General features: G+C 41.8%; 1 protein-coding gene across 1 annotated transcript in view; it reads right to left on the reverse strand.

Annotated features, from left to right (window-relative positions):
- Positions 1-14,154, reverse strand: part of EML6 (EMAP like 6) — a 274,839-nt gene that overhangs the window by 49,032 nt on the left and 211,653 nt on the right. The window contains exons 21-24 of the mRNA XM_061155430.1: positions 13,447-13,588; positions 10,442-10,594; positions 10,148-10,279; positions 3,558-3,646 (exon numbers count right to left, since the gene is read on the reverse strand). Coding sequence (XP_061011413.1) covers positions 3,558-3,646; positions 10,148-10,279; positions 10,442-10,594; positions 13,447-13,588 — 516 coding nt within the window. The remainder of the gene's footprint in view (positions 1-3,557; positions 3,647-10,147; positions 10,280-10,441; positions 10,595-13,446; positions 13,589-14,154) is intronic.

Genomic DNA, 14,154 nt, shown 5'->3' on the forward strand with positions numbered 1-14,154 from the left:
AGGAGAAGAGGGTGACAGAGGATGAAATGGTTGGGTGGCATCACTGACTCAAAGGACATGAGTTTGAGCAAACTCTGGGAGATAGTGAAGGACAGGGAAGCCTGGCGTGCTGGAGTCCATGGGATCACAAAGAATCAGACATGACTTAGCAACTGAACAAACATCAAAATGCCATAAGCTAAATCAGGGTTTCTCACCATCAGCTCTATCGACATTCCAGGCTAGATAATTATGTGTGTTCAGGGGCTGTCCTGCCTGTTTAGCAGCATCCCTGTCCTCGACCCACTTGATACCAGTAGCACCACCTCCCCAGGTTGTCCCCAAACATTGTCAAATATCCCTGGGAGAGAGGGCAAATTGAGAACCACTGAGCTAGACTGATCAATGGGGCTGATCGTTTAGCAAAGTATTTTAAAAAGGCACAGGACAGAACTTTTAAAAGGACTGCTTCCTTGGAGGAAAGAACAATAAGATTCTGCAGCTAGCTTAATATTCTTTATGCTCTAGAGAGATCATCTTAAAAACTGGAAGAGATGTTCATACTCTGTTGCATGAATATACGTTTTATCCTTTAGAACTGTTTTATATGAAGTTCACGGACAGGAAGATTCACAATTCAAATATGTTTAATTCTGAAAAAATCAAGGCTTTTCTTTCCTTTTTTTAAAAGGAAAACAATAACAGTACCGCCACCACTGTGGATTAGACTTTCCCAGGGGAATATGATTTTATTTACTTTCATTCAAGACCTACTAGTGTACCTTAACAGTACAGTTTCTATGCACAAGCACTTTGAAGCACTGTTTAAAAAGCTATAAAAACTCATTAGAGAACTGTAGCTAAAATGAAAGGCCAGATTGCTCTCTGTGGATCTGGAAGCTGCTTGGCACGTTGTTAATGTACCTCACCTTCCATTTCTGTTGTTTCCTGCTTGGCACCACTGCCTGGGAGGGAAATGACACGAAGCAGCTAGGATTTGAGTCACACTGTGAGGAGGTGCTATACATATTTTAGTCACTCAAATTTCTCATTTAAAATTCTGTGTTTCTTCTGGACACATGCAGAATTGGAACCAAAAAACGGCGGTTCACCCAGTGAGTGTGGGTGCTCAAGCAAGGCCGCAGACCTCGGTGACGTGAGGTGGTTCCCCCATAACTACCTCAGTCTTCCGAGCTGCAAGTGGAGTCTCCCCAACTCCTTATGACATCCTCAACTGACCTTCACAGGAAGAGAAGCAGGGAACCCCCAACTCTGGTTCCAGAAATGGGCTTCTGGTCACTGACTCCTTTATAGATACGAGATTTCATTTCTGACACCCTCCTTGGGTGGCACCTTTCCTGGACTCATTCTACAGGGAGGAATGGGGGTGAGCTGGTCTTGCTCACCCTATAGTCACCCCAACAGAACACCCTTGGCCAGATCTGAACACCATGCTATCTGGGGGAGGCATATGTCTAACTTGTCAGAAGCTACAGAAAGTGATTTATTTTTTTTTAGAAACTGCATTTAAAATGGAACATTACAGAATGGGATATATATGTGTAACATTGAGCTACATAATATGAGTCACTTTGCTGTATAGCAGATCTAATATAACACTGTGAATCAATTATACTTCAATAAAATAAATTTAAAAAAGAATGATCCCTGTAACCAACAAAACCCAAAACGGGTAAATAGACTTGTTAAACACCCCGGAATTTAGACAGAAGGAGAGCCCTCCAAGGGTGTCTCCCATAGCACCTTGCCCCGGCAGGTATGTCATTATCATCACTGCTTTGCAGAGGAGGCAACTGGAGCCCAACAAGAAGTGAGTAATTTAAATCCCGGCCTGCTTAGCAAGCAGAGGAGAAGTCAGGCTCTAAGGAGTTGGGCTCCTAGGATAGAGCTGCCTTAACTGCACCATGCTGCATTAGATGTATATAAATGGACATTTTAATAGCTGTCATAGTTAAAAATTTGCTGGGTAAGCTTTGTGTTAGTTTCACCAAGACTATTTCTTTAAAAAAAAACTTTTTGCAAAGAAAAATTTCAAAATCCTGCATACTTAATTGAGGGGCCTGACAATATTGCTAAGTAAAAGGATGAGCTACCTCTGGAGGTATTTTTTAATCTAAAATTGTTCATCTGTCCCAAGTTGACCTCATCCGTCCTCCACCACGTGGTTCTACTGAATCTTATTTTAGTAAACTTATTTGGGGGACTAGACCTGGAAGGGAAAATACAGGTAAAGTGATGTAAAATGACGCTGCATGGTCTAGGCTGTGGAGTGACACACAGACCCCTCTGGTCTGGGACCAAAGCTCTGTGGTCCTTTTACTTTCTTAGAGCCTTAACGTCCCTGTCTGTAAAATGAGGTTGACAACTATCACACACCAGCCTGACTCATAGTAGGTAAACCACTCTCCGAGGATTGGGATACAGGTGTACGAAGTGTCTGGAACAGTGCACAGATATTCAGTGAAGGAAGGGCATACTTCAAAATATCCCTGACTCAAGGCTTTTAAAGTTTCCCCATATAGAAAAGTTAAAGACTGATCAAAGGTAAATAAACTGGAGTTTGGGAGTGCGATTAATCGATCCATTAACAATTTCCATTAATACAATGCCATCGTCTGTAACCACTTGGGTGTGTCATGTACTGCACATATATTTCCTTTAGAAACAATTAAAATATTATGAATGAACAGAAGTCCAGAAGTACACTAGAATACTGGGATAGCTTATATTGCTAGCTAACTGAAGCTAGAGAGAGGAAGATGCCTGTCCCTTGGTGGCATACCCTTGACTCTTTTTCCTCTAAAGAAGCAATATTTCCTTTTCTTTCATCAAAGGTTACATAGTGAATAAATGAGTTAGAATGTCTCCTGGGACTAAAAGGACGTCCTTAGTGCTCCATCAGGCAATGACCTTTTTGGCCAGCAGGGTTTACTACGCGGAAGCACGTGCAGACTGAAAGACCAAAGCAGCCAAGCCTTTAGGAAGAGATTTCAGGAGGGTGTTAGTTCATGGATTCAAAAATTTTGTCTAGGATTTGATTTCAGCAATGAAAAAATGATGTATGTGGATAGAAGCATGAGGAAAAAAAAGGGAAAAGGCAACAGCTCGCTACATTAGGATGGTCAGGTTGTGGATAGTTTTGTTTTGAAAAATAATTTCTCTTATTGTTGCAAAAGATATTGTTTACTATTGCAAACAGTAACCACTGAGAAAGCATGTTTCAGAATTTTAAGTTCCTAAAAAGCTTTGCACAAAATGACAGAACATGTAGAACAGGAAAAGTAACATGTAGCATTCAAACTGTTAGCTCAGTCATTGTCTTCTGGCTGAGAAAAATTAAGGAGAACACCAATTAGAGATGGCTATGTCAGTGGCACAGTGAATCCATACCTCCTCAGAAAGTAGGAAACCAGGGTAAGCAGTCAGATTTAAGAAATGGTCAAGCCTGAAAGACATGCAACTATAACTCATTTTAGTGAATAGTAATGATAAGTTTTACTTAAATGCACATAGTAAATCATGAACTATTTTTTAAGAGCTTTGTGTGAGATTGTTACCTCGGAAGGTCTTATTATATGCCGTTTGCCTCTTGGAGCTTCAAAGAAGAGTTGTTCTTTGGCACCTGAATTAACCTGCAGTAATTTTCCTGTTATGATAGAATAAAGCAGGAGACAATTAACCTCTGAATTTATCTTCTAGTGATAAAATGAACATGATTGCAACCATTTGATATTTTCATTCATTTTAATCAAAGTCTCATAATTTGAGTAAATATATGCTGAATGATCCAGGATGTATGTAAAGACAATTACATGGCAGGGTAGAAACTCCAAAGCTATGATTTTTAAACATATGAACCTCATAAAGCCTTACCTTGAACATCCTTCAAAAAGAGAAGAATTGAGTTGCTACTTTACTCTGCTGTACTGGCTATTTTTCCAAAGCCAGACAAAATCTAACTTATGCTCTTTTCCCCTGTTGCTTCCTAGCACAGAAATCTAGTAAAAGCAAACTGCATTGGCAAGAATTATAACACCAGAAGCAAAGACCCTGTAAGAGTTCATGTTTACTAAGATATAAATTCCAGATTTGCCACCTAACATTTAGAAACAGGAAGACAAGGACATATAAAACAAACTGTAAATGCTCATTCCATTCTCCCCCTTCCCTTTTTATTGAAAATTTGTGAAGAAATCCAAGACTTATCCCAAAACAAAATGTTGAGCAAAAATAGTCTTTCGGTCTGATGTAATATCTTGGACTTTAATCTTGGATTCATTTCAATTAATGTTGAAAAAGATTAGATTTCTTAATTCTCTTCCTACCACATCAATGATCCTTTATGGCTTGAAAATTTAAATGACCCCAAAGATATACATTTGAGTATTTTTTTTCAGCATTTTTTTAAACGATGGAAAATCTCAAACACATACGGAAGTAATGGTATAACAAAACCCCTCGAGAGCCAATGTCCAGCCTCAATGGTTATTACCACATGGCTGGCCCTGTTTCAGGAATCTCCACTCATTCTCTCACCCCGGATTACTTTGAAGCAAATGTCAGATATCTTAACATTTTATCTGCAAGTAATTTAGTGTACATATACATATATATATGTATATACACACACACACATACATACTAGCATGTCCTCGCCCCCTCTTTCTTCCATAACTCTTTTATATCTAGTAGTCTTGAAATGTCCTTCCTGGAAAAATGAATGCCAAACTAAGAACTCTGTGATTTATACCATGTTCTTTAATGTTTAAGTGGGTAGCACTTAGATCTGAAATCTAGCTTGGCTAAACTTCAGGAGTTACAGGTCTGTTTCTAAGTGACTAATTAAAAACAAGGTTCTCTCATTTCGTAACTGAAACCTGAATCATTTCCAATTTTCTGAGTTATAACATGGTGATGTGGGGGATTTGCCTTTGCTGTAAGGAGCAAGTAAATTTGAAAGCGTTTTCTCTGAAATGGGCCCATTTTCCTGACTTACTAGCTGAACATACACAAAGTGAGAAAAGAAAAAGAGAGTTAAATCAGCTTTGGCTGTTTAGCATTATAAGAAAATGAGTAATCAATATTTTCCCAATGAACTAGATATATCTGCAAAGTGACTTTTAGAATTCTTAAGAGTGACTGCAGATAACAAAGGATGTGGGAACAGGATTAAAAGGCTCAATGGAAACATTCTTAGAATATACATAATTTCCTGACAATTCACTTTACACTATTGTTTCAAAGATCATACTTTCTAAAACAGACCAAAAACTATTAAAACAGCTCAATGAAGTATTTTCTGACTGCAGGAATGTTTTTAAAAGCCACTTTGGCAAGCACCATACACCTGTGGGTACCTCCCAAGCCCACACCCCTTCCCTGAGAACTGCCTCCATCCTGGACTGGGCCCCTTCGGTCACATCTGCACTCTGGAGGTGGACATTGACCCAGGAGTGACCACACTGGGCAATCAAATTCTCTCTCCCGGGAAACTGGAATCTTAGGCTGAATCAGCGGATGCCTTGCTGGGAGGAGATGGATGTGGCCTTTGGGACTAGGGGTGGCATTTGGGAGCAACAGAGAGTGGGCCCTGTGTGAACAAATGAGGGAAAGCCTGCCTGTGCAAAGAGGGGCCACACGCAGGCACCAGACCCAGGAGAGGAGTGGAGATGGGCTGCTTCAGAGCAGGAGAGAAGGGGAGAGGGGCGCTCCCTGGCCGGGTTCCAGGCATTTTCTGATTCATTCCTAAAGCCAGTTTCTCAGGAGAAACTTCCTGTTCTTAGATTTTATGAGATACCCCTATCTTCCCAATAACTCCTATTCTTAGATTCTATGAGATATCCCTATCTTTCCAATAAAGTCATTCCTTATTCTTATTTGTTAATTTAAGCTGGCTTGAGTGGGTTTCTAAAACCAAGGATATGAAGAAATTTAAAAAAAAATCAATTATTGTGTTAGGAAGGTAGCACTATGGGTGTGTTTTTCTCCTCAAATTTTCGTTACTGCCATTATTAAACTGTCTTTTTCTTTTTTTTTTTTAAGCATAGAGGAACTATTTAGGTCACCACTCTTTTTTTCCACTGCCTGCTACTCTGTAATATATAACCATGGAAATATTCTGAGGATGAGAGCAGAAGCAAAGGGCAAAAATTCTGTATAATCCAGGTATAATTTGCCCCTGAATAACAGTAACCCTTATTCTTTTAGAATCCTCACTTTTTTTTTTAAATTCACTAGAAATTTCTACACACACAGAATAAGAGAATTGAAAAAGACAGCTGTCCTCATCATGATGCAGGTACAGAGTACATCACATACTGCTGGGGCCTAGAGCTTTATAACCCACAGATTGATTCATACACGTCACCCCAGTATCTAAATAATCTGCAACTTAGAACAATTCCAAAATTGGTGCTAAATATACCAAACATATTAGGCCATTTGCAATGAAAATGGGAATCAGATGTCCCATTACAGCTTAAACTGTTCCTTGGTAAACGATCTTACAGTACTGGTGTTTCCGGAAAAGAACTAACATCCACTAGAAAATACTCTTCCATGTTTTCCCTCTCTCCATATATATTTTTTTCTTTCTTAGGCATTCTGTGCAGAGGTAGCTGATGTTCCTACAAAACGCCGATGTGCTTTTTGGTTTTCCTGGGACCCGTGGTTGCCGTGGACACGGAAGGCTGCGGAGGCTGCCGGCTGCGCTGTTCCGCCCCTGACGAGCCAGCTGGCTCCAGCAAATGCGTTCACTATTTTTGCCAAGATCAAAGGAACAAAACAGACCCCTGCTCCACAGTTCTGCTCTCTACCCTCTGCAGGCCCTCCAGGCCCTGTGTGAAGAGCCAGGCTGAGCCTGAGGCAGCCTGGCACAGGTTGAAGGCACTGGGGTATCAGGAGCAGAAGAATATTGATATGACATGTCTCATGGCAACAAAACTGGAGTTAAACCAGGGAAGCTTCATGGGCACACTTGCTCTTGTTCTCCAGATGGTATAACTCCTCCCTAAAAATCAAAAATATTCTATTCTCCTCTCAGGCCACGGAAACCATTTGGTCTGATCCTCTTAACTGACTGAAGGGGCCACTTAGGATGAGAGGCAAAGTGGCTTTTTAAAGGCCTTGGCCTCCTTTCTCTCACTGCCTTTTCGATCATCCTGAGTGTTGGTTGGATCGTAGACTCTAGCTTTGGGCAAAATTATGGAAATAGTGAGGTTTGCCTCTCTCCCTGCAAAGTGATGGCTCTACATCGAGGGCCTTCAGGCAGACCTCCGCCCTAGCCTCTCTGTGGTGGCAGTTCATGGCTCCCAGGCAAGGTCGTGTTCTTTCCATCTAGGGTTTATTCCTGTTTATATCCCTACATCTGACACAGGGCCTAGAACACATTTGAAGAACAAAAAAATAAAAACCCTCCCCAAGTGTAAATACAGCTGCAATGTCCCATATAATAGCCATTTAGGATAGCTACTGTCAAAAACAAACAAAACCCAGAAAATAACAACCATTGGTGAGGATGAGGAGCAGTTGAAACTCTTGTGCACTGTTGATGGGAATGTAAAATGGTATAGCTGCTGTGGAAGATAGTATGGAGGTTTCCCAAAAACTTAAAAATGGAATTTTATCCAGAAATTCTGCTTCTGGGCATATATTCAAAAGAACTGTATACTCTGATCATAGCCATATCATTCACAATAACCAAAAACTGTAAGCAACTCAAATATCCACTGATCAATGAATGGATAAACATAATGTGGTATGTACACATAATGGAATATTCAGTCAGTTCAGTTGCTCAGTCGTGTCCCACTCTTTGCGACCCCATGCACTCTAGCACTCCAGGCTTCCTTGTCCATCACCAACTTAACACCACTGAACTGTACACTCAAAATGGTTAAGACAGCAAATTTTATGTTACATGTATTTTATCACAAGTAAAAATAATTTTAAAGTAATCTCCTCAACCAAAACATATTCTTCCTATGTCCCATTTTCTCTCGGTTCTTCACTCCATGAAATGTAAATAATAATTGGTTTTAACTCCCTAATGGTCACTGTAGTGGTGGGATTCACATACTGAGACAGGTGGTGTGTGTGTGTGTGTGTTGGGTTCTAAATATAACTCATCGCACTCTGTTCTTCATATGCATAAAGATGGCCCTCAGCGTTCTAAATCTTTCTCACAACAGGGCATAGCCAGAGATGTTAGCCAGAGATCAAACAGGATGAAATCCTTGTTTTCATTTTTTTAAAAGCGAACAATAAAGCAGAGACTATCAAAGAAGGGGTTGAGAAGTGGCTGCTTACACTCACCCCTCACCTCCTGGGCCTCACTGGTTCCTAGATGCCTCCCGGGCCCGTGTCCTGCCTATTTCCACACACCAGCCCAAGCCCCCAGCACTGTGTCTGCCTGGCCCTGACGTGAAAGTGAGCGGGACTTATCTGATCCCCTTTGCCCTTGTTGGGACTTGCACCTCTCACAGTGAATGGCACGCATGCCTTCCTCCCACTATGGCTCTGTGTAAAACGCCTGTGGGTTGTAATGCTGATTAAGTCCAAATTCCAGTACCATACGTACCTTAAGTCCAAAAGCGCAGTATGTATAGCTACAAGGAAATTCCTGCTCGGCAGAAGGGTCAGTCTACAGCCACTACTTCAACAAATGCATGAAGTACACTGGCATCTCTAAAATAAGCTGTTTTTGGTTGAGACCCTCATCATCTCTTTGTCTTGGTTTATTTCACTTGCTTTCCATCTCCAGGCTCTCTCACCCTTCCCAAGACGGTAGGGAAAGCCCCACTCTAATCTGTCAGAGTTACCTAATGCTTACGGGATAAAGTTCAGGGTTAAACTTCCTAGCATGACCTAATAGTTTCTTTCCTTGCTGTCTTGGCCTCACGGCATCCCCTGCCTTTCATGCCCTCAGCCACTCAGCATTACTATTTCTTAATCCCCCTGTTCTTCCCACCTCCACATGGTAGCACAACCTGTTCCTTCCCAGCCTGGAACGCTGGTCTCAGACATTGCCATCTGTTGAGCTTCTACTCATCTTTCAAGATCCATCTCAAAGGTCACTCCTTCTATGAAGGCTCCATGGATTCCCCTGGGAGCACTTTCCTCAGAGATGCTGCTTTCCACCACATGGACTAAACTTTGCTGAAAGCTGGGAACCTGCCCATTATAAAATGCCTGCCCTGGACTTTAACATCAGTCAAGTCCCTGGGGTGGGTTTTCAAAGTGATCCACTCTAGAGAACCCCAGGTGCTTACTGCTGCTTGGCCACTCTGAGCCCCTGCTCACCACTTCCCTTGTGACCCTCTGGTCTGTGCTCTGGTGTGGCTCAGGTACAAGCCTGTTCCCACACTCAGTGATAAACACTGCAGACAGTAGGAACCATGTCTCACTCCCTTCTGGACCTTCCACATTTTCTGGCTTCAGACTTTGCACATGGCAAGAGCTGGATCTGCTACATAAATAAATAGATAAATCTCCACTGCATCTGTGGGCATGACCTGGAGGAGGGAGGGGATAGGTTGGGAGTTTTGAGAGAAATCAGAGAAACTCTAGGTGAGCTGAATATAGCTTCCTACCTCCAGTGGAGGATGAAAATGACTTGAAACTTCTTGGGCAGTTCTCTGGTAGACAGAAAATTGGTAGGAAAAGGGAAAGCATTAAGAAGGAGATACAAGGCAAGGACATAGTATGCCAGACCCAGAGGTAAAGGTGGCTTGCTATGGTAACAGAAGGCATCATGTACCTTCAACAGTCTTAAAACTCAATGGCTGAGTTAATAATTATAGTGGTGGTAGTGATAGTAGTAATAATAATAAAAAGATGGAAAAATACTCAAAATTTTAACAACTTATTGACCAGAGATATAGTAATACGTCTTTTGTTACCCAAACATCACTGACCAGAGATGTTTCAATATTCACCTACAGGACAAACTGCTGGGCACAGGCAGAAACTTCTGCAAAAATCCCCCAGTTAATAATGTGTTAACAGCAGCTACTTCTGGGTTGTAAAATTACAGTCGTTTATGTTGTAAGTTTCTCTTTAAACTGCCATTTGCTCTTGGAAACAATATGTGAATGGACATGACTTCTAAAAACTGAAATTATATTTTAAAAGCCACAGCATACTTTACCTCTAGAGTCCCAGTCAATGTGTGTAATATAACTAGAAGCACCTTTACAGATGCCAACCCTTTTGCTTGTCAGGACGTTGTAAATATCCACAAAGTTATCATGGGATGCCACGGCAAGGTATTTTCCTGTATCTATGAAGAAAAATGAGCGGTTAACAGTAAAACATTTCATGTGGGAATTTACTTCCAGGAACTTAGCATTTTAAAATGGGTTAGAGGTTAAGGAAATAGTTGAAAAGAATCCACTCTCGCAACTTTTTGTCCCAACACATTTTTACAAGTTTTTGCTGTCACCTTTTGAAAATTTAATATCAGAGATCATTTCTTTTCTGTGATGGAAGGAGACCATGTCTTCTACAGTGTCAGCATTTACAACCAGGAAACTTCCATCATTCAAGCCGACTGCTAAGGCTTTCCCATCTGGGGAGAAGGCACAGCATCTTCCACCTACAAAAGAAGCCACAAACAGTACTGTTATGATCTGTGACTTTCCTACCAAACAAATGAAGAGGGGGGAAATGTGCATCTAGTCATGGGCTTGTGACTGTGTCTTTAACACTGCTGGTGAGAACTAAAACTTCATAATTTAAAACATTTCTTACCACCAAACCCAAAGACAATAATCATTAATATAAAAAATAAGTGTTCTATTTCTCTGAGGTTTATCCATTCATTTTTTCATATATAAAGACCTGAGTTTTCAAGTGACAAGTGGAGTGAAGAGGGGAAAGGAATAAAGGATTCATATAACTAGTATTTCTTCTCCCAAGATGTGATACTTAAGAATGGGACAAAATTTCCAGAAACTATTTTTTCATACCATGCCTTATGTACAAAATTTGCTTTGGAGCACCTTGTTGTTTTACTTTTAGTCTAATCTCTGATCCGTGGATTATAATGCATAATTCTAGAGGTGGAAGATTTTATTCCTGTCTCTTCTGTCACGAGAAGAATGAAGTACGGATATTTTCTCCAAAGGTGTCTGCAAAACTAACCAGTACTGGGCTGAGGGGACTACATGACAAATGCTTTCTAACACTTTGCAGGGTCATGGGAGGCACTTCTGAATGCGGAGTATGGAGTATGTTAAATAGGAATCCTATTTAGGGATATGTCCTCTCCTTGGCCTGGTTTTCACCGTCAAGATATTGGTAAGCACAGCCCCAGGATGGGACAGTCATGCAGCCTTGTGCTAAGACATTCCAAATTGAGCTTCCACTCCTCCGTCCCCATCCACTGTTTCCAACAGGCTGAAAAGCCACATTCATACCAGTAACTTTAAATGGGCTCATCTAAAGTCTATCTTCCTTCTTGTCTTCATCCATTCACTTTGCAGTTACTTACTTACTATGAATCAGGCATTGTGCTAGTGCTGAAAGAACAGAAAGACCAACCTGCCCTTTAGCAGAGTCATCAGGCTTAGGTCAAGCATAAAAATTTATTGCACAAACCAGGATACCCGAGAGTGAAAGGGAAAGCTATTAATAATTATACCAGGACACCAGCTATAAACTCAGTTGAATGGCCACCCTATCTCACAGGTGTTGGTTGTTCTTCTGAACTAATTTTTAACCTGGTGAATAAAGTCCATTGGATGATAGTCAAGGTACTCACAGTGAGTACTTGGTCTGTTATTCTCCCCGACACAAATGAGTAGCCTGATTATTCACCTCTGTAGTAGATAAGAGCATGAGCTTTGGAGTCAGACTTGGATTTGAATCCTGGCTCCCTCCACCACTTATGAAGGCCCAGAAGTCGAGTGTAAAGTGTATCCACATGGTGGAGGGAGACGGCGTCATGCAGTGACCACAGGTGTGCCCTCTGAAGACACAGTCCTGGATCTGAATTCAGATCTATCACTTACTAGCTGTGCAACTTTGGGCAAACGACTTAAGTGCTCTGCGCCTCAGTTTCCTAATTTCTAAGTGGAAGCAATAGAGGCCTTACTCACCGGGTTCTCATGAAGACCACAGGCCAAGTGCTAGCACAGTTACTGGCTCAGCGGTGTCAGCCACTGTCATTATCATCACCACCGTCTTGACACCTCTTCTCACTCTATCCCCCTAGACTCGTCTCCCCATGTCTATCCATAAAAGTACCCAGCACAAATACTCTAGGGGCCAGGCCCCAATCTTACCCTTTCCTGTCTTAACTTTCACAAATCCTTTGAGCCTCGGCTCTCGTTTTCCCCAGTGGGGTTGTCTCTGGCCATAGGCCTTACCCCGAGCCTCCGTGACACCTTGTTTGTGCCAGAGATCTTCTGTTTGTCTGTCCTCACCCACTCTCCACCCTGCTCTGTGCCTGGAGCTGGCCTGCATGGACTCTACCAACAGGCTCCCTCGCCCCCTGGCTTCTGATTAGTTTGGTCAGGGGGAGCATGACCAGAGGCTGGAGGGAGGGTACTAGGGAAGAAAGGATAGAGGGTAGGGAGGTTGGGGCATGTTCTCCCCTGGCTGCCTCCCTGCGGGGTCACCGCTTGCTGTCTAAGCCTCTGGGCTGGACGGTTACCCCCTCCTGCCAGGCTGCCATCTCACTCTCATCTGTTCCTCCCCTTGTCCCTTCAGGCCCGGGGCTGGCAGTGGTTACCAGCTACTACTAGTTGCATTGTATTGCACAAACCCTGGTCATTTCCCTACACCCTGCCCACCCCTTCATAAAGAGTCCAGTTTTGAGACTCTTCAAATTACCCAATTTGAATGGACCAGCTGTTGCTGGGACTCTGTTCAAATCTTGTCCATCTCTGACACTAGAGATGTGGCTGTTCCTCCTGGGATCCCCAGTGTCTGATACATAGAAGCTGCTCAATAAATGTTTGCTGAATTTCTACTTCTTGGTATACCTCTTGGTTCTCATGCATATAGGTGTTTAATACATATTTATCTGTTTCTTATGGTTAACTATTATTTTTAAACCAAGTTTCCTTTTCCAGTAATAAAATCAGTTCCGAAGACTGTTAGACATAAAAATAAACACCATTCTTTACAAGCTGATGAGTTTCAACTGACTCCCACAGTTCAGATGAGAAGAGGAAGGACATATTGCCCCCAGGTGGCAAATGGCTATGCAGTGCAAGGAAATAAAGAATAGAACTGGGCACGGATGGATCAGGCCAGCCTTCTGGAACCATCCTCCATGTGATTAGTTATATCTGTAGCAACAAACACTAAATCCCCGTTTCCCAGCATATCTGGGAGCATATAATAGGCACACACAGTAAATATTAGTTGAATGAATGGGTGAATGAATTCAATACTTGTGGTTGTAAACACTTTCACAGATGTGTAAGGTGACATATGCACCTTTTTTGAGTTTCCTCACTGCCAGCATACGGTGTTGGGAGGATAACTCCCAAATCCGGAGGGTTTTATCATCGCTCACTGTTGCGCAGATGGGCAGGAGCGGGTGAGCTGCCAGGCCCCACACTTCTCCTTCCATGTGCCCCTGTGAGGAAGGAAATGGGGCAACAAAAATCAGTTCAATGCTTCTCAGCAAGCCCTTCCCAAGAGAATTCCAAACAGGTTCAAATAGGAACACACACAGTTTGAGCTTCCTTGAGCCAAAATGATTGTACTGAATAAATTTTTCACTTGAACTCGAATCTAAAGCTGGGCCTACATGATACTAAAGCATTCATCTGAAAAGCAAAGGATGGATTCACGTTGCTAAGTTTTGCTTATATGATGGCAAACATCTTCTCATGTAGAAGCATCCTAGTGAACAATGAACGGTCCTCATTTTATCCTGTGATTTGACACTGAATAAACACAGTATATATGTATCTTCTAGTAATAGTTTGGTCACAAAGACACAAACCACTTTCTTCCATAAAACCATATTCTAAAAGATGTAGGTACCATTTATCTATTATCAGAGGAATTGGACAGTAATATTCTTGCTAATTAATTCTATTTCAGTTCTGTGTACAGCATTTGGCAGAGCAGAACTAGAGAGATCTAAAATTTTATTTCCAGTATCCTGGGTATTACTCAGGGTCAGCATTTGTTCAC

The sequence above is a fragment of the Dama dama genome, chromosome 11 (genome assembly GCF_033118175.1).
Source record: "Dama dama isolate Ldn47 chromosome 11, ASM3311817v1, whole genome shotgun sequence".
Lineage (NCBI taxonomy): Eukaryota > Metazoa > Chordata > Mammalia > Artiodactyla > Cervidae > Dama > Dama dama.